Here is a 21,458-nt window from a genome sequence, read left to right on the forward strand (position 1 = left end):
TATTAGGTCTGCATGGATATATTCCTACTGTCAAGCATACTGAATTTTATATAATGGTGTTGAATGTACGTTTGGTGAATTTATTTAATTGAGTTTGAACTAGATGTGCTATGATTGGGTCACTAATTTTATCCTGAGAGCTTGTTAGCAGGAAAAAAAATGACAGTTATCTAATGAATTGTCTTTAAGATTAAAAAGAATCATGTGCTCAATAAAAATAAAACATTTTTCTAATATTAAAACTAAAGTATTTCTCCTGAGAGTTTTTATAAACAGAAAACTATAAAATAAATTGAATAATATTCATAAAATTCTTGTTAACAAAAGGGCCACATTTTATAGGGTAACTTCCTTTATGATTTAAGCATAGATTAAAGCTACCATTGGCAACATTACTCTTACCTCACTAAACATTTCTTCTCATTCTCCGTTTCTGGGACATTCTTTTCCTCCCAACTTTTAAACCAGCAGTTCTCAACTTTAGCTGCCCACTAGAATCATCAAGAGGCTTTAAAAATAGAGCTGCCTATGCCCAACACAGATAAAAATTAAATCAGAATCATTAGAAGTAGAACCTGAATGTCAGCAAGTATATTTTAGAAGGCTCCATGGAAAAATCCCAGTGTGGTCAGTGTTGAGAATGATTTCTCAAGGAAACATTGGAATGACACCAGGACTTTTTTATTCATAGCCAGTTCCTCAGTGGGCCTTTGCAGCCCTATAGCTTTAAATATCATTTCTATCTCCTGTATACTTTAGACCATATAACCACTATGCACTTGAGAACTCCAGTTGCATGTCTCATACCCATTTCAATCTTATATGCAAACCTTCACTCCTAATTTTACTCCCCTTAGTTTTCCCCATCTTAATGAGCGGTACCATCAATTTTTCTGATTGATCAGTCAATCCTTGACTTCTCTCTTTCTCTCACATCCGTTGTCTAACATTAGCAATCTGTGTAAAATATGCCTGTGATATCACCACCTGGACTAATAAGATCCTAGTTAAGACAACTTCTGTTTCTCACTTGGAACACTGAAATATTTATGAACTAGTTTCCCTGCATCCACCCTTGTCCCATCTTTCATTCACAGTCTGTTTTCCACATCGTAGGTCTTGATCACCCATGTCTTCCTGTAACACCCATGACAACATGACACCAGAATAACATCCAGGTTCCTTAACATGATATGCAAGACCTTATATGATCTGTCCCTGGGCTATATCTCCTAACTCACTTCCTACCATTCTCATGCCCCATCACTGCCCCTTGCCCCAGCCATATCTGCTTTCCTTTAATATGTCTTGTGTGCTTATGTCTCAGCATCTTTTCACCTGGTTTCTTCCTGGAATGCTTTTTTTCCCCAAGTTACTTACATAATGTATTTCCTCACTTCCTTCAGGTTTTTGTCCAAATGTCACCTAGGGTTGCCCCTGACCACCTTACCAAAATTGCATTTAGTGTCTATAGAGTTTCTCTGTAGAAAGGTTATTTTTAGTTTGTTTTTATAATTTATGTATTCATTGCTTAAAGATGCAATAGTAGCTTACATAGATAAAGAAATATTCAGATCTGGAATCTTTTGGCTTCATTTGTCTAAAACAGAACTCAGGCTTCTTTTTTTTCCGTTGCTGTTCTGTGCATGATTACTGAGTTTTCCTTCCTGTGATTTTCTCTCAGTGATTTCTCCTTTAAACCACACCGTGACATGAACTAATATATTGGGAATGACTCAGATTTTCCGTATCCCGAGAAAGTGACAAAGCAAAACTCTACATGTGAGGTTCTAGCTCAGATTGGTTTGCCATTTTGCTTTACCTGCTGATTCAGGATCAGGCAGGTGTTTAAAGATTTGCCTCATGGGAAAGGAAGTTGAAACTTATTTTGTGTTTCTGTTGAAGACAGATCTAGAATCATGGTAGAAGCAGCAAAAAGGTAGACTTTAGCTCTTATGAAATTTCTTACAGTCAAGACTAAGTAATATGCTCTCCTCATATTTTTCTGGAAAGTGGTTTATCAATGGGAAAGGATACAAAAAGCATATTTAAAGGGGAATTGAAGCAGAAGCAAAAGAAATTGGTACTCACATTAACAATCTGTCTTCTCTGACACCTTCAACTGCCCCATGCCCTTCTCAGATGGAGTAAATAATGATGCTCTTGACAACACTGTAACTTCTACCTCCTTTAACATGGAACCTAGCACACTGTATTATGATTCTTATTTGTGTACCTGCTTTCCATATGAGAATAGAGAATTGTGTATTCTCATTGCCTAGCATGATTCTGGTATGTTTTCTATAAATTTTTTTTTTAGTCATGATTTTTAGTTCTTTATTCTTCAATAAAATGAATCATTTTCCAGAGACAATAGTTAGAATGCTTGTGAAATCTTTCTATAAGTAAAACAGAAGAATCATGTTTTCAGTGATGGCTGTAGAGTTGCAGAGGAAAACATCTTACTATAGGAGTAAAAGACACAGAATCCAGAGTTGAAAGCTGGCACATGGACAGTGCTACTCATTCCCAGTCTTACCGGGAACAGTCCATAGGGTCTGGTTTTTTAGCTTACTCAGCAAATAACTATTTCATTCTGCTTAGAGTGAGGCTAGAGAGCCACTGAAAAAGTATATGCAAGTTTCGCAAGGGCGCGGCCAAAACACAACCAGAGAATCCTGTTTAAGGGATTTATAGGATCATTTATTGATTATTGAATAAATGAAGGTCGGGAATGGCCCGGAAATGTCCAAGAACAGTGAATTCCTCATTAAGGTAATTTCAAGCCCCCCCCTCCACCACCAAAAAAATGATACTAACAAATGAAGCACATTGTGCTGATTGTTCTAGCTTTGTTTTTTTTTTTAATAGCAAATATTATTTGCTTCAAATTGGCATTCTGTGCTAATTACTAACAACTGTTTGCTACAATATGTTATTTTGCATAAACTACAGAGGTAATGATAGCCTAGAAAACTGCTTAGGTGGGTCTTAGTTGATAATTCTTAGTTGAATCTAGATTTTTACACAATAAAAAACATATTTTGTCTATCTATTAATTACTGATTTCTAAGAAAACTCTAAGATTCTAGAAGATAGAGTCTAAGTACGTAAGCCCTCTGTATCTGTGGGTTCCACATCTGTGGATTCAACTATCTATGGTTCAAAATATTTAGAAAAAAATAACATAAATAACAACAAAAATAATATAAAAAATAGTATAAAACTATTTACATAGCATTTACATTGTATTAGGTATTACTTATAATACCTAAGTAATAAGTAATCTAAAGATGATTTAAAGTATGTAGGAGGATATGCATAGGTTATATGCAAATACTATATTATTTTATATCAGAAACTCGAGCATTTGTGGATTTTAGTATCTGCCAGTGCGGCAGGGGCCCTGGAACCAGTCCCTCCCAGATACTGACAGATACTGAGGGACAACTGTATTTTAGTCTTACTATGTCTTAGAAACATATTATAAAACACTAGGCACAAAATAGTTACTTATAGACTCTGCTTATCTAGTTCTGTGTGATAGAAAATGAGGCCCTAGCCCACAGTGTTCTCATATGCACTCTAGAAGGATACAACTGTGAGTGTGGGAAAAAGTCATCTGAAGGTCAGAGATATGCATCATTCTTGAGTACCTGCCGCGACTTGCTAGTACTAGCTGCCCTTGGGAAAAAGCTGAGAAGACAGAAAAAGATTAGGTGCAGCAAGCCAGAGGATTAGTTGAAGAAAATTAATGGATGATAAGAATTGAATATAGGAATGACAAGAATTTTCACATGCCAAGGAAGATGAGTTAAATAAGAATAGGTTTAACAGGAAAGCTAGGTGTCAGGACCAGGAACAGGCATCCAGGTGCTCACCAGCAAAGGTCAGAAGAGTCTGAGGCATTATTTGAACACATTTGCTTTTAGCTGTTTGGTTCACCTCTCTTCATCATCAGGTCTTCCGAATAACAGGCTGAATGCCTTTCCATGGTTTAGTATTGGTATAGTCATAAACTCTGATCAATCAAGTTCAAATATGACTTGGATAGTTTCCACGGACATCAACAGCCAAACTCACTGAGGAATATCAAGTTAACCTGATAGTATTGAAAAGGGAGTGAAGTTACCTACAAGGGTTTTCCATGCAGATTGAAATTTATCCTGATATACTTTTCTTTTGCCTGAAACTTTACAGATTGTTACTTATATGTGTGTACAAATCACTGGATTTCATGTCTCTGTCAAATTCTTGATGAAATAATCAGTACTGATAGAAATGGGAAGTTTCAGTTTCATTTTGGTTTTGATTTTTTTTTTTTTTTTTTGGTAGGGATTTGGGAGGCTCTCATTTGGAATTAGAGAACACTTGAGTGGGTTGGTAAGGTATTAAGGAACCTTTTCAAATGTAGGAGGCCAGGACTAAAACAGAGATGGGTGGGTGCTTTATAATTTTGATAACCTTGGGATGGTTGTAAATATATACTCAACATTCTTGAGGGTTTATAGTGAGTGAAAGAAAGAGAATAACCAAGGGAGACTTTTAGACTTTTACTGTAAATAACTGGGCAGAAGGTGGTACCAACTAAAATAAAAAAGGCTGCTAGTTGTCTCTCATTGTTCTTCCTTTTCAAAGTTTTCCTAATTATCTTTGATTTTTCTATATTAACCTTAGTATCAAATTACATACTGCCAAAAAGTCCATTTTTATTGGACTTTGATTATATTTGTAATGAATATAGGTAGAATTCTAATCTTTATGATATTAAACATTCCTATCCAAGGGCATAGTTTATCTTTCTAGTTTCTTGGTCTTATTTATATCTTTTGGTGTTATTCTGGAGATTTTCTTTTACTACATAGATTTTGCACATTTTTTGTTAAGCTTATTTTAAGTATTTTATCTTTTGTACTGCTATTATAATGGGGCCTCTTCTTACAATGTATTTTCTAAGATGTTATATATGAAAGCTATTTACTTCTGTATATTTTATTTTTACCTGATTAATTTATTGAATTATCTCAATGTTTCTTATAGTATGGTTTTTTAGATTTATCAAATACATTTTAACTTTTATGGTTTTTTTTCTAGTTTCATTTGTTTATTGTTCTTTAATTTCTAAAGTTAAATGATTCATTTTCTTATTTCTGTTTTATTGATATAATAATTTGTCCACAATTTTTTTAACATTGCTTTATATTTATAGGATCTAATATGAAGTGTTTTCATTATAAATCTTTCTAAAAATTTTGCAATGTTGTTTTGTTTTATTTTGACCCAAGAATTATTTAAAAGAATTTTTAAAAACTTCCAATAGAAGGGGCTCCATATGAAGGATCTTTTTTTTTCCCGATTTTGTCAATAATTATAATTTTATTGAGTCGTAATCAAATAAAATATAGTCTATCTAATTATTTACTTTTTGGTATTAATTAAAATTTTCTCTGTAACCAAGTTTATACCATTTGCATATGAGAAGAAAATGTATTATTTATTTTGAGTTTGATATAGTCATATATATAACATTAGTTAAGTTATTGACATTTTCTGTATCCTTGATCTGTCATGAACTGAGAAAGTTATTCAAAAATAAATTAAACAAATACAATATATTTTGTTTGTATATGTATCTCCTGTAAATTCTGCTTAAAGGAATTCTATTTCTTTTTCTTATGTATTTATTATTTTTCTATCTTTATTTGAATCACTTTTTTACTTTATAATGTGTGCCTCTTTGTTTTATTTAGTGCTGAATTTTTGTTTGACAGAAAGCATTATTTTTTGGCATTTTCCTGCTACATGTTTGCTTTCAACATTTCTGAATTCCGAATAACTTTGTTTTATGTGTATAATATATATTGTATAGAATTAGCAAAACATATAATTAGATTTTGCTTTGTAAGTCAATTTGAAAATATTGTTCATTTAAATAAATGACTTAGAGAAATTTATATTTGTTTTTATGATAATATATATGGTAAAACTATCATTATTTTCTGTTCTGTTTATTGTTTTTATTTTTTACAGTTTTTTTCTTTGTGTATTAAAAAAAATTTAAGAAGGTTTTCGTTACCTTAATAATTACAACATTATATAGTACTCTTAATTCTGTATTTATTTATAGGGTGGCTACTGATACTCTAGTAAAATAAATAAATGATAAAATGTTTTTATTTTCTCCACTCATTCCATTTCTTTTGTCTCTGACCTGCTATTTGCCAGTAAAAATTATTTGAAAAATATATTTTTTTATTTTTTACTTTATACTTTTAAATATTCTTATACTTTGATTATCTGGTTGGTCAGCTTTTAAACATTTGTTGATTGCTATTATTACATATTAGGCAGTCAACAAACTTTCTCATCTTTGCCCTTTCTCATTCTAATTTTGGTAGTCACATTATTTCTGCATAGTAAAAGCAAAGACCATTTACATTTGTCTGCGTTTTAGTCTGTTTTGTTCTGCTATAGCAGAATATCACAGACTGGGTAATTTATAAAGAATGGAAATTTATTTCTGAACAGTTACAGAGGTTGAAAGTCCAAGATCAAGGTGCCAACATCTGGTGAGGGCCTTCTTACTGCATCATCTCATGATGGAAGGCAGAATGGAAAGAGAGGGCAAGAGCAAGACAGAAGTGGGCTGAACTTGTTCATTTAGAAGGAACCGACTCCTGCAATAACAGTACGAATCCATTCATGAGGGCAGAGGACTGGTGTCCTAGTCACCTCTTAAGGGTTCCACCTGTTAATATTGTTACAATTGCAATTCCATTTCAACATGAGTTTGGGAGAGGACAAACATTCAAACCATAGCAGTTTGTCACCCCAATCCTCACACTTTTTTAAAGTCTTGGTCCTATAATTATAATGAAAACTTTCAGCAGTCCTTTTGCTAGTTTCCTTAGACATTCTTTGATTAAGTAAACTGTGTCGTTTAGCATGTTCCTTAGGAAAGACTTATGGGAACAATATTTCCTGAATTCTTGCATTTTCAAAATTGTTTGCAACTTTTAATCTTGGAGGCAGACTTGACTGGCTATAAAATCCTTTACTCTCATTTTTTTACATGAATCATTTGTAGATACACAATGAGATACCATCATCTCACACCACAGTCAGAATGACTATTACTGAAAAGTCAAAAAATAACAGATTCTGGTGAGGTTGCAGAGGAAAAAAGAATGTTTATACACCATTGGTGGGAGTGTAAATTAGTTCAACCATTGTGGAAAACAGCAGGGTAATTCCTCAGAGACCTAAAAACAGAGCTACCATTCGACCCAGCAATCCCATTACTGGGTATACACCTAAAGAAATATAAATTGTTCTATCATAGACACATGCACACGTTCATTGCAGCACTATTCACAGTCACAAAGACATGAAATCAACCTAAATGCCCATTAATGGTAGACTAGATAAAAAAAACATGGTGTGTGTGTGTGTGTATATACACACACACTATATACACACACACACACATACACCATGGAATATTATGCAGCCATAAAAAAAGAATGAGATCACATCCTTTACAGGAACATGGATGGAGCTGGAGGCCATTATCTTTAGCAAATTAATAAAGGAACAGAAATCCAAATACTGCATGTTCTCACTTATAAGTAGGAGCTAAATGATGAGGACAAATGGACACAGAGAGGGGAACAACAGACACTGAGGCTTACCAGTGGGTGGAGGTTGGGAGGAGGGAGGGAATTAGGAAAACTAATTAATGGGTACTAGGCTTCATACTTAAGTGATGAAATAATCTGTACAATAAACCCTCGTGACATGAGCTTACCTATATAGCAAACCTGCACGTGTACCCTTGAACTTAAAAGTTAAAAACAAATAAAAATAAATAAATAAATAAATAAATATTTTTGTATAATATTTGGTCATAATGTTCAACTTTTCCATGACATTTTTTGTTGAGTTTATTGGTACATTGCTAAGTTCTAAAATTTTTTTTGCCTTTGTTTTGCCTTTTGTCTTGGTTCTGACACTTTTTAAATGTATCTTTCTATTGAATTTTTAAAAATTTGCATATGGTAAAATTTACTCTTTTTGGTGTGCAGTTTTGTTAATTTAGACAAATGCATGTAGTCATCTATTAAATTAATTAGCCTAACACCACTAGAATCAGAACAGCTTCATCACTCCCCAAATTCCCCTGGGTTTGCCCTTGCGTAATATCCTTTTATTGATGCTGTGTCACATCCATTTTTATTACTCATCATTGAATGAGTTGGATGTTTTTAGATCTGCTGTTTACAGGACACTTCTGCTGGGGGTTAGAGGAGGTCCTGTGCAGCCTTCTGACTCCTTTATTACTTTCACAGAGTCAGATTTCTTTCTTCTAAAATAGCCCCTCTATGTAAGTGTGTTCCCACCCACTCTAAACTATACTGGGTCCCGGAAGGCTCTTCTGCCTTTATTTCTGTTCTCACTGCCCCAATTAGGAAAGCTATATTTTTTTGCACTTTGGGATAAACTTTTCATAGAAGTGTATTTTTGCAGTCAATTTCAGAGATCTGCCGCTGCCGGCCATGTTGTCATTCTCCGCATTTCTTTGCTGCCTTTCTCCCTGTATGGTATCTACTAATTGCTGCTTCTGGTAACTCTTAACATGTTTTTGGAGTCTGTAGAAATTAGGTCTTCCAGTTTTTCTAAAAATAGTGATCAGGTAACTTTTGTTGTTTTGGTTAACTGTGTAGCATTTGCACATCTTCCAGGAGAAGACAAGATGCAGTCTTAGCCATATTCTTAGCAGAAGTCCTGTTGACTGCACTTTGTCACCAACTTTCTCTCACTCTCCTTTCATGGCTCGCACTTTAAATATTGGAATCTCTTGCCTCTCTTGTTCCTTCTTCACTCCCTTAAGGTTTTCATGTAAAAACTTCCCGTGATGTACCATAACCTATGATAAAAAAAATTTTGCTATTTTCTAAATACCCACTTTCAAAGTTGGTTAGTTTTTTCCTGCTATTGTTTTAGCTTGGAATGCCTTTTTCTTCCTTACCTGATTAGAATACTTCTGCTCATGCATTAAGACCTAAAAAATTCCTTTAGGAATCCTTCCTAGATACCTTCTCAAGACAGAATTAATCTCTCAGTTATGCTCCCACAATATATTGTCCCATTTTTTGTTCACTTATCTTGTTGCTTTTAGTATTTGTTTGCCTGTCATTATGAAGACAGAGTATCCCGTATACTAATGTATTAACCAGTCAACACAGAATTTTCAAATTCTGTGTTTCAGGGACTCTACTTATAGCTCTCCTGTGATGATCGGCACTTACCTAATTTGGTCTCATTTGATTTTCCTTTCATTTAATTGAAGGGTACAATATTTTGGTTCCTCTTGGTTTTCTTGTCTAGCTTTTGTGCTCAAAGTGATTTAGTCAGGTCAAAGTAGCCTTTCTACTCTTAGGAAATAAGTGAAACTCTTCTAGATTTAGAGCATTTGTAAAATTTTTAAAAGTTCAGTAATCACTGATAGAAATTCTTCTGTATTTCAGGTGATGCAACTGTGACAATAGCTCACAGATACACCCCCAAAGAGCAACTGAAGATTCATACGCAGCTGGCAGATATTATCATAGTTGCTGCAGGTAAGTCCTTAGTGACTGTTATTTTTTAGAATGTCATCAGCAGAATAATTCCTACCCTAAATGCTGACATGTTTTAAAGCTTTTTGAGAGAGTTAGCTGTATGTATGACTAACTTCTGTTGATTGGATTCTGTCTCTTGGCAATCATTATATCAGTCCATTGTGCCTGTGTTAGCATTTGTTACTTCATTATGGAAAACCCAAACAGCTTTTGGGATGACAGATTAAGCACAAGAACAATGTGCACTTGGCTAATTGCTTTGACAAACATGGTTTAACAACATTTACAGAAAAAGGTTGGTGCAGGTAAATAATACATTGTAGCTATGGAGAACAATAAAACTTGTACTTTCAAGTTGTATCAAGGAACATAGAATGTTCAGGTGAGGGGAAAAGATAGTCACTATGCTGCCCTAAACACAGCCAGGCTGAAGAATTATGTTCTGAAGTCTAGACTTTAGGGGAAAAGTTGATGGATGAGACCATGTCCAAAGGAGAGTATCTAGGATAAGAATCTTTCCAAAAAAGATGACATATGAAATTTGGTCTGATGAACTGAGGATGATGTTTGGTCTGGAAGAAAGAAAGTATGACCTAAAGAGATGCAACAACTTTTTTTTTTTTTTAACATAAAGAAAAAAACCCAAGCCCAAACTTTTATAATAATAAAAGCTGCCTCAAAGTCACCAGTTCTTGAGATAGTAAGTTCCTTATCACTACAGGGATTAGCAAAATAGATAAAAACATAAGTGGGATTTCACAGAGCATTATTTGTCAACGTTTATTGGATTTTGCCCCATTTTGGTTGACAAAAAAAATCCCCTTTCAACATTATCAAAATATTTCAATAAATTAAACAACATAGCTAAAAATGCATGTAAACAGTTGTAATTATTTTGAGCGTATGTTCTTTGGGGAAGGAATTACATTCTTTCTTTACTCCCTACCATTTAAAGGACCATTGCAGAGAATGTCTGTCTACTGAGTACTAGGTTGGGTTCATTGCGTTTTAATACTTCCTTCGATGATGAGACTCTTTAATTCTCTATTTTAATATATAAAAGAAAGCTTTATGGAATATATGTATATGTATACTTATTATATTTCATAAGATTAAATTTATTTAAATTTATTTGTGTTTTCCTACAGGATAAGTTAACAAGAAAGATATTTTAGAATATAGAAAAGGCTGGAATATGGGGCTTGTGTATGGATAATTCACTTACAGATATTTGAGAGTTTGTCATGTACTCTGATTTTAATTAAACATGTACTTTTGAATAGCAAAGATAGTACTAAATTCATTCATTCATTCAATAAATATTGGACCCTTCCTATGCAGCAGTATCTGTTTTAAATTTTAGGAATACAGCAATGGATACAAATGATGAAATGCCAGCCCTGGTAGAACTTACATCTTAGTGGGAGAGAGAGCAAATAAACAGTAAAATATAATGTCAGATAATGATAAGTGCTATAATGAAATTGGATGAAGGAATAGTGTTTTGGGGATACTGTTTTAGATTGATTGATTGGTGAAGATCTTTCTTGGGAGGTGACCTTTTGAGTAGAGTTCTTGTCCTGGCCATTCTCCATTTGTCCACCAGCCCCAATGTCTGCCCTTCCCTGCCCTGGTCTGGCCCTGAGACACTGACTAATGAAGATGGCCTTACCTGTGTTCCTCTGACACTGGCTCCCAGCAAGGTTTGGCACTAGTAGGATATCTGAAGGAGAAGAAGAGAAACGTCAAGTCATGCTGTTTCTTCTCTACTCTCTTCCACTTCTACTGTCTTTCTCCTTTCTCCTGCATCGATAGCTTTTGCTCAGCATCCTTTCCCCGACAGCTAAGGCTCTCACTGGGCTGCAGTAACACCATTTCCTCACCCCTACAGACCTAGGAATGGTACAAGCTTCCTCCAGTTTCTAATCTCTAAGAGCTGCAACAGCTTTTGTTTTTATCTTAGCCTGAATATATCAATGTAAAAATTATTTCATTACTATATGGGGTGGATTCTGCTTCCCATGGAGATACCGACAGAAGCAGATCTGTATGAAGTAAAGGCACAAATCAAGAACCATTCCTGGGGGAAGAGCATTCCAAGCAGAGGGAACAGCAGATACCAAAGTTCTTAGGCAGGAGCATGCTTGATGTATTCCAGAACACAGGTCTTTGACGGCTTATTATATTACTCTGATTTTAATTAAATATTAATAAATTATGAGGATACTAGTAGGAAATGTTGTTGGGAAGGTAGCCAGGGTTAGCTCATGAAGGACGTTGTCTGTCATGGTTAGGATTTTGGTATAAAGCCAAGAATGGCTGACAGCAGATCAACACGGTCTGACTTAGGTTTTAAAGGACTGATCACACCTTTAAAAACATATCAGACCTTATGTCTGCAGTTGTGTCAAGAACTGACTCTAGAAGTGTAAAAGTAGAAACAGAGAGGAGAGGTATTGCAATTTCATTTAATGGATCTAGATTTTGCTCTAATTTGTTTTGTATTTGAACACATAGTTTCAATCAAATTTAATAAAATATCTGATTCTTCTATAGGCCCTTTTCTGGAACCTAGAATATATACATGACTGCAGGAACAGTAGTTGGCTCCTCATAGAGTAAAAATAGAAATGTTCTTTTTCCCAGAAAAAAAAAAATCAGTAAGCTGGTACAGATAACCATACCACATTTCCTGTTTTTCTGAAAAATTACATTTGGGTGATATCAAATGCAAATTTTTGAACTGCATTGACAGAAGTCAGGCATGTTTAGAGAGTTAGTAAACTTTTTCAGACCACAGATCAACATTAAGTGAAATACTGCTTCAGCCACTGACATCTTCATGGCAGATAAGTATTATACTGACTTCTTTTTAGAGACACTTCTGTTCACACACATGACACAGAATTTGTTGAGTAAAGAGGAATTTGAATGCTCATCTTTGTCCATTTCTAACCTTAGGCAGAATGAAGTTTACGTTATCCTTAAAAGGTATTATTTGACTAATGTTAACAGCTTATACAGAATATTTGACAATTGTCCTTAGATAACATTTATCAAATATTATATTGAATGAATATTTTATTCTAGTGGAGGAAAATCTCTCAGCATGCCTTCCTACTTGTGGTTTGTTTTATTATGACAAATGGCACACGGGTGGTCACAATCCACTTGCAAGAAACACTGATATTCTCTTGTAACTAAGTCAAAGCTTATGCCATAATGCCAACACTGTTGTCCTCCTTGAGTTTATCCTCTCTAGCTTTCTTTGTAAAGGCCTAAATCAGCCTTGAGTACAGATATTTAAAAAGAAGACAGGAAAAGGAAAATAAAGGAAGAGAAGGACAAGGAAGACTCAAGCCTATATAAAATAAACAAGACAGGAGCCAGGAGGTACTCAAGCCTTAGGTGTGGTGGGTGGTGAGGCTGTCCCACAAGCATCCCGCTGAGGGTATTTTCTTACCACCAGAGGGCGCCAGTCAGTTGAGCAGCTACTTCAGATGTAGCCAAGTTGGCCATACACCATTCTAATCCTAGTTAGAGGACATTTTAAACAAAGACAGTGGGAGGAAGTCCTGTCCGTGCTTTTTTATTTCACCTTTAATTCCTCTTACTAAATACAAAAGTATGTTGAACGTAGAAGACAGATTTGTATATAGTTCTGCGGTCTTCTTGAAGAAATAAATATTTAGCCAATGGGAAAATTAGGGGAAGAAAATTGAGAATTTATAAGAAATAACTAAAGATTGCTACATTTCCAGTTAATTAATAATCACCTGGAGAAGTTAGGGGTAAAACATGTAGGCATTTATAAATTATAGAAAAAATGTGAGTGAATATAAAAAAGAAATCCCATATAACCAGACAATAGGAATAAAGTATTACCAGAATGACCATATCATGCATTGTGTGTGGGAAATAAACAAATACAAATAGCAGTGGGTATTTAAAAAGGAAATAGTGATCTAATGGCAGAGGTAGCCAGAATGGGGAGGGCTAGATCACTGTCGTAATGAGAATGTCAGCATATATGGAAACAACCTCATGTAGGAGAACTCAGAGTAGAAGGAGGAGGATTGCGTGATATGTATCAGAAAGAATGATAATGTCTGAGAGGTGAGAGTGAAGAATGTGGTGATGAAATCTTGACACGAGCTTGAAAAAAGTAAAAGAGGAAATCCTGTGTGAAGATCCTGAGACATGAATATTAGCTTATTTAATATTAATGTCATCCCTCCAGTTTCTCATAGTACTACTCCTACTGGCTTATATATCACTCACCTTTTTAAAATTGCCCCCCAAAATTGAGATATAGACTCAATTAGAAGCTTAGATCTGCAGAATCAGGCCCTGTCACACTATGCAATTAGAAGTAAGTAGCTTCAAGTCCCTACTCAAAGCCAAATCTCTGAGTTCACAGAGAGAGTTAACAAGTTTCTAGAGTACTTTAATGTACCATGGTTATAGCACATAGTACCTGTTTATAGTTGTTATCTTCATTAGACTACAGCAGGTAAAGGCGTGGTTTTTTTTTTTAACTTGGTAGGTAAGTGCTTAGAGAAATATCTAACACATAGTGGTTGCCCAGTAAATGTGAGCTGTGTTGATTTTGAGATTATAACTAAAATAAGGACTTTTTCAAATTGATACATATTTAGCCGATATAATCTAATTTTTTTAAGATGGAATTATTCTAGTTGTTGGATTTACACAGTGTAGCATTATTTTTGGGAACTACCAAATTATTCCAGTTTGTCATCATAAAGTAGTTGCTAAAGCAATAAAAAGTGAAATATTTATTCATGAAAGAGTAGTTCATGTCATTAAGTGTATGAATGGAGTGATTTAGGTGTAAATGTTAAGATTAAGAAATGATGGGAAAGGTGGCTGGCTGCAGTGGCTTACACCTGTAATCCTAGCACTTTGAGAGGCTCAGGTGGGTGGATCACCTGTGGTCAGGAGTTCGAGACCAGCCTGTCCAACATGGTGAAACCCTGTCTCTACTAAAAATACAAAAATTAGCCAGGTGTGGTGGTGGGTGCCTGTAATCCCAGCTACTCAGGAGGCTGAAGCAGGAGAATCACTTGAACCCGGGAGGCGGAGGTTGCAGTGAGCCAAGATCACACCACTGCACTCCAGCCTGGGCAAGAGAGCAAGACTCTGTCTCAGAAAAAAAAAAAAAAAAGAAAAAAAGAAATTATGGGAAAGGTGAAGAAAGAGTAAGGAGACTATTACTGACATCTAAAGCACAGTAAGAGTATTAGATGGTTGAAAGGGGAGGATCAGTTTAGGGAAAGGCTAAATCAGCTTTGCACAAGCTACTGATAAAGAAGGGAAAGCCGGCCAGTATCAATTTTAAGATCATGTTGGAGATCATTGGGCTTTCTCGTATCTGCTTTAAGGAAACTGTAGGCTATCCTAAGTCTGTAAAATTCTAGGAATCTTCATTATTCAGCAGGATAGGCAAGTTTTTTTAGACATTGTCCACATTACCCTCCACCCATCTGAGTAAACTCTGAAACTATATTCAGGAAATGAGCTGCTGAGTCAATGCCACTTGCATGTCAAGCTCTGGATGCAGTGTCGCGGTGGTGAAAGCTGGCATTTTTGGCCACTAAGCCATCCCTTCCAGCGTGACGAATGAACCTTCACAGTTGTAACTTTAGAGTGTCTATTGCAACACTTTTAATGACAGATACCATGATATAAAACAGGATAAATGGGCAATTTAGTAATTCAGAATATTCATACTTACTTGTCATAAAGTACAAAGTGACCAACTCATTTCCTTTCACCACTTCTCCAATCATATTATCAAGTCTTAGAAACACTCCCATCAAACATTATCCTAGGGCTCAATGGGGTTTTCCCCGGGGTGTATTTATTCCTCCTTGAAACGGGGTTCGTAATTTTCAGGAAACCAGGACATTGAGAAGTTCCAAGGGGTGGGGCAAGGAAATAGCTCCACCATCCCCACAGCTCATGCAACCTGGGAGTACAGCTTGCTCACTTACAGCCCTGAGTGCTTCCTGAGTGATGCCGGCACATTTCATGGCTTCACTCATACTATAGCCCTTTCCATATCTCATTTCTTATTTGTTATTGTCCAGCTTGTCCTCTTTTGCTAGCTTCTGCTACTCCACTTAAGAGTTCCTTCCCTCCTTCCTAAAAGTTGCCATTATTTTCATGGTACAGAGTAGTGAAAAGTGCACAGGCCTTTCTAAAGTAAGAATTCCAGGATTTAAATTTCAGCTCTGAGACTTGCTGATTGTGAGCTTGGTCTCATCTCTGAATCTCAGTCTGTTCATTGATGTGATTTAAATGATAATAATAAAAGTAACCTTTCATAGCAGTGTCTACTTTATATTTTTTATCTTAACTATGCTGATCTAAGTAGAATTTCCCATATCTAAAATGATGCCTTTTACTTATTGAAAGGCATTTTAATGTGGTTTATGTGCAATACCAAATAAAGAATATTTAACACTTCTAAAAAAAAAACCTTTTTCATAGTGTAATCAAGCTACCCAATCTATGTAAAGAGCATAGCACAGTGCCCAGTATATTGCAAATATTCAATAAGTGTTATGTGTTAATGTGTTCTATGTTAGGCATTGCATGTGAATATTTAAACAATTTAGAAATGATAAATCAGTTGATGATTAAGCTACAACTTAGCATAACTAAAAGAATATACTTCTTGGTTGCTTTTGATACTAATACAGTATCAGAGTAGAGTAGTTATTATAAGCATAAATAAATTAATCTAAGAAGTGACTTACACATGAGGGACCAACTTTATGGAAACTTTATTTTTATACTTAAGATGTGTGGCTTCTCAGGATGACATCAGCACTTGTTCATAGATGTGTATTCTGTTGTTCCCTGGATGAATACCTTATTGCCTCTCCCTCCTTTGGAACAACCTGACTTTGAGAGGGGAGATAGGGAAGGTTGAGGCACTTAGATGAAAGGGATTTTTTTTCTCTCAGGCCTTTATCCACCATCCCAGTCTCCCCCTCTCTCTGTTTCTACCTCATCTTCCCACCTCAGGCTATTCTGGCCCTCACAACCCATGGCCAAAGCCTAAGTTACTAAGTAAGCAAAGCTTCCCTGGTCTGCAGTGAACTTTGTCAATACCTGAGAGGGCAGCCTGACTACTGATATTTTTCTTGGTGTCAGTAATACATCCTTACTGCAAAAGCTTAGAAAACTTGGACAATAGAGAGGGAGGGAAAGAACCTTAATCCCAACAAAAGTGAAATAAGGTAAACAATTTGATGTTTGACCTTGTACTGTTTTATATATATACGTAGATCTAAATATTTAAGCAGTTCTTTTGCCTTATATATACTATTTGTATTTAGCAGCTCTACACCGTGTACATGTTTCTTTATAAAATGCTTTCTTCCAAAACAGACTTCTGATGACTCTATAGTATTGAGTGCTATGGATATACTAAAATTTACTTATTCAGTTCTTGACTGTTGGACATTTAGATAGTTCCCTGAGTTTTACTGTTATGAGTAATGCGGCAAACAGCTGTAAACATCTTAGATTATTTGCACAAGTAACCTATAATATTTATCATATTAGTCTTAAGTTTGTTTTCTTAGTAATTATTACTTATATTCTGAAAACAAATGAACATTTAAGCTTGGTGCATAATAAAGGCTTACACGTGTGTTTAATATTAAAGCATATTTCATACCTTACCTGTGCATTTATGTAAAGTTTTAATAGAGAGAAGAGATAGCTGTGTCTCATTTGTAACCCATTCTCTAGGCCTGTTATCATTACCAATCAGTATACTATGAAGCTTTAGATCCTTATCTTTCCACAGGAGAAGATAGAAGCCTGGTGTGTGGGGAAAGGGACTCAAATATCAAGTAGGGTGTGTATCAAAAGAAACATGGTCTTTAAAGTAAGGAGGATTTGGTTTTAAATTCAATTTTAACTTTAAAAATCGCATCTAACTCTCTGGGCTTTATTTTCAGCTATCGCAAAATGGAGGTAGTAATACTAGTGTTTATAAACTGTCATAAGAATTACATGCTTAGCGCATAATGACTACTTAGTGAATGTAGTTTCCCTTCCCTTCATTCTCCTATTGTGTGGTGAGCCTATCACTAAAATTACAACATGTTTTAAATGAAAATATATGAAAATTTATTATCTATTATGAAAAGACTTTGTCTTTAATTTTCTGATACTTTGGTAATATAGACTGTACAAAAAACATGTACAAACTTTTATGTTTCCTTGCTCATTAGCCTCAAATAAGCAAAAATGTTTTCCCAAGATTGATCACCTCAGAACCATCACAAAGTTTTATTTTTTTTTCTTCATTTGACTGAGACCCTTGCATTTTTCTCCTCAACTTGTTCTAATTACAGGGACTTTTGAAAAGGGGGGTTTAATCTTTTCATCTCTAGGTGTTTTCAATCTATGGTATTAGTACATGGTTAGCTGAGGTTGATTTTTTTTCTTTTGAGGCTCTTCTCAAAACACATATATATGTACTACTTCTGATTTTTCATGAGTAAAACAAGCATTGCTAGCAATATCCAAGAAAGCTTCAGTAAAGAACAATTTAGATCAAAGATATTTTTTCACGATGGAGAATCACAGACTTCCTTGGAAATATACTTTAGATGGTCAAATGATACATCATTTAAACTTAATTCTACTTGGGCCCATGCATGTATATCATGGGCTTGGGAAGAAGTGAGGTTCTTCCTTTCAAGTTATGTCTGTAGCCTTTGATATTATCACTTTGTTATATTTTTATGTCCAGGTCTTTAAAAAGTTTATGTTAGGAAATACTTAAATATACCCGAAAGTATATAAGAATAATGTTAATTAAAATGTTAACACTTATGTTATCAATACCTAAATTTGACAGATGTGAATATTATGTATATTTTCAATCTACCTGTTTTATATTTCTATAACTTGCTTTGTTTTGACTAATGCTATGACTTTAAAGTTTGCCCATGCTAATAGATGCAGCACTATTTCTATAATACTCAACTGCTGAGTATCCATTTTCTGTTGATGAATATGTATGCTATTTCCAATTTATTGCTATTATGAACAGTTCTGTAATGTTTAAATTTATACATATTTTCTTGGAGACTCACTCATTCATCCATCCAGCAAATACTAATTTTGCCACTGGTACATATTAAGCCATATAGCAGGCAATAGAAAAAACTATATATATAAACTTGGTTCAGCTCTTGAGAAGTCCAGACACTAGTAGAGGAGAAAGATGTACAAACAAATCAGTGTAATATAGCTTGCTAGTGCAATATTAGATACATGTGTGTATATATATGTACATGTCTATCTGTTTAGAAAAGGAGACTCTGTGTGTGTGTGTGTGTGTGTAAGAGACACAGATAGATTGAAAAATAAAAACAGAGACAGAGAGAGAGCATCATTGGAGAGGAAGTAATAGCTCTTTTCCTCTGACTCTGAAGCGTAAATGAATGAGTTGGGTTTCATCCCACAGAATGAACAGAAATTCACTAGGCAGAATAAAAGGCAATGAGACTTCTGGCAGCTTAGAGCTATAAAATGCTATGCATATAGCAAAGAAAATATTTGCTCTTTCAAAATGACAGGTGCCTGTCTGTGAGTTGTGAAAGATGAAGCATAACATTTAGGAAAAACCAGACATCATAATAAATTAAGAAATTTTAATTTTATCCTGTAGGTCATAGGCAACCTTTAAATAATTAGAAGCGCTGGAATAACATCATATTTGAATTTTAGAAAGATCACTTGGATAGACCCTGTGCAGGGATAAAACTGGAAGTAGCACTGATGTGGTTCTGCGCTAATACAGGAGTAGATGAAAGTGAGAAGGAAAAACAGGAAGTAGACTAGAAAGACTTACTGGCTTTAGAGACTAAGTATATGGTGTTGCCATTAACAAGGAAGGGTATATAGAAAGGAAGCAAGGTTTCAGAGAAGTAAAGATGAGTGAATGGGAGGAGATAATTCAATGTGAATGTGTTGAGTTGATGACACTAGGTATTATATTCAGGTGGAAAAGTCCAGGAGAGGGTTGAGATATGTGGGTGTGGGATTTGGGAGAGAGCTGTGTTCTGGAGTGATAATTTTGGAAGTCATTAGTATCAGGGGTATTGGGCACGAAGGCATGGATAAAACCATCTAGAATAAGTCTGTTTATAGTACATGGACTGAATTTCTATTTCAGACATATTTGAAATGTGTTGGTTGATATGGTTACTTCTATAACATTGCCTTCTTGCTTCTGTATACCTAGTGCCAATGAAAGATAGCCTATTCTTATTCCAGCATCTACTTCAATTGATTGTATAAGAAAAAACTGGTATTTTTATGGAGGCTTGTTTCATACCTGTTGTTCTTTTGTAACCCCAACCTTTATCAGCTTGAAAGCATTGTTTGAGTAAGATGAGAGAATGTATTTGATAAACCAAAATGTGCCATATAGTGGAGACAAAATTGTGTCCTAAAAATAAAATGATGGACTTCACTTCATAAATGTTTAATCCCAAGACTAAACCAAGAAGAAGTTGAATCTCTGAATAGACCAATAACAGGAGCTGAAATTGTGGCAATAATCAATAGCTTACCAACCAAAAAAAGTCCAGGACCAGATGGGTTCACAGCCGAATTCTACCAGAGGTACAAGGAGGAGCTGGTACCATTCCTTCTGAAACTATTCCAATCAATAGAAAAAGAGGGAATCCTCCCTAACTCATTTTATGAGGCCAGCATCATCCTGATACCAAAGCCTGGCAGAGACACAACAAAAAAAAGAGAATTTTAGACCAATATCCTTGATGAACATTGATGCAAAAATCCTCAATAAAATACTGGCAAACAGAATCCAGCAGCACATCAAAAAGCTTATCCACCATGATCAAGTGGGCTTCATCCCTGGGATGCAAGGCTGGGTCAATATACGCAAATCAATAAATGTAATCCAGCATATAAACAGAACCAAAGATAAAAACCACATGGTTATCTCAATAGATGCAGAAAAGGCCTTTGACAAAATTCAACAACCCTTCATGCTAAAAACTCTCAATAAATTAGGAATTGATGGGACATATCTCAAAATAATAAGAGCTATTTATGACAAACCCACAGCCAATATCATACTGAATGGGCAAAAACTGGAAGCATTCCCTTTGAAAACTGGCACAAGACAGGGATGCCCTCTCTCGCCACTTCTATTCAACATAGTGCTGGAAGTTCTGGCCAGGGCAATTAGGCAGGAGAAGGAAATCAAGGGTATTCAATTAGGAAAAGAGGAAGTCAAATTGTCCCTGTTTGCAGATGACATGATAGTATATCTAGAAAACCCCATTGTCTCAGCCCAAAATCTCCTTAAGCTGATAAGCAACTTCAGCAAAGTCTCAGGATACAAAATCAATGTGCAAAAATCACAAGCATTCTTATACATCAATAACAGACAAACAGAGAGCCAAATCATGAGTGAACTCCCATTCACAATTGCTTCAAAGAGAATAAAATACCTAGGAATCCAACTTACAAGGTATGTGAAAGACCTCTTCAAGGAGAACTACAAACCACTGCTCAAGGAAATAAAAGAGGATACAAACAAATGGAAGAACATTCCATGCTCATGGGTAGGAAGAATCAATATCATGAAAATGGCCATCCTTCCCAAGGTAATTTACAGATTCAATGCCATCCCCATCAAGCTACCAATGACTTTCTTCACAGAATTGGAAAAAACTACTTTAAAGTTCATATGGAACCAAAAAAGAGCCCGCATCGCCAAGTCAATCCTAAGCCAAAAGAACAAAGCTGGAG

The 21,458-nt window shown here is 35.1% G+C and overlaps 1 protein-coding gene and 1 long non-coding RNA gene across 12 annotated transcripts in view; one reads left to right on the plus strand and one right to left on the minus strand.

Moving 5' to 3' along the window:
• MTHFD2L (methylenetetrahydrofolate dehydrogenase (NADP+ dependent) 2 like) overlaps window positions 1-21,458 on the plus strand; it is a 145,335-nt gene that overhangs the window by 59,006 nt on the left and 64,871 nt on the right. For all 11 annotated transcript variants that reach the window (XM_024246335.2, XM_024246336.2, XM_054554055.2 and 8 more), the window contains one exon: window positions 9,528-9,620. In XM_024246335.2, the coding sequence (XP_024102103.1) occupies window positions 9,528-9,620 (93 nt within the window). The remainder of the gene's footprint in view (window positions 1-9,527; window positions 9,621-21,458) is intronic.
• The window catches only part of LOC134761285 (uncharacterized), a 28,336-nt gene continuing 15,732 nt past the window's right edge, over window positions 8,855-21,458 (minus strand). Inside the window, exons 2-3 of the long non-coding RNA XR_010139726.1 lie at window positions 11,293-11,343; window positions 8,855-8,926 (exon numbers count right to left, since the gene is read on the minus strand). This is a non-coding gene — a long non-coding RNA (uncharacterized LOC134761285). The remainder of the gene's footprint in view (window positions 8,927-11,292; window positions 11,344-21,458) is intronic.

Source organism: Pongo abelii, chromosome 3, assembly GCF_028885655.2.
Source record: "Pongo abelii isolate AG06213 chromosome 3, NHGRI_mPonAbe1-v2.0_pri, whole genome shotgun sequence".
NCBI lineage: Eukaryota > Metazoa > Chordata > Mammalia > Primates > Hominidae > Pongo > Pongo abelii.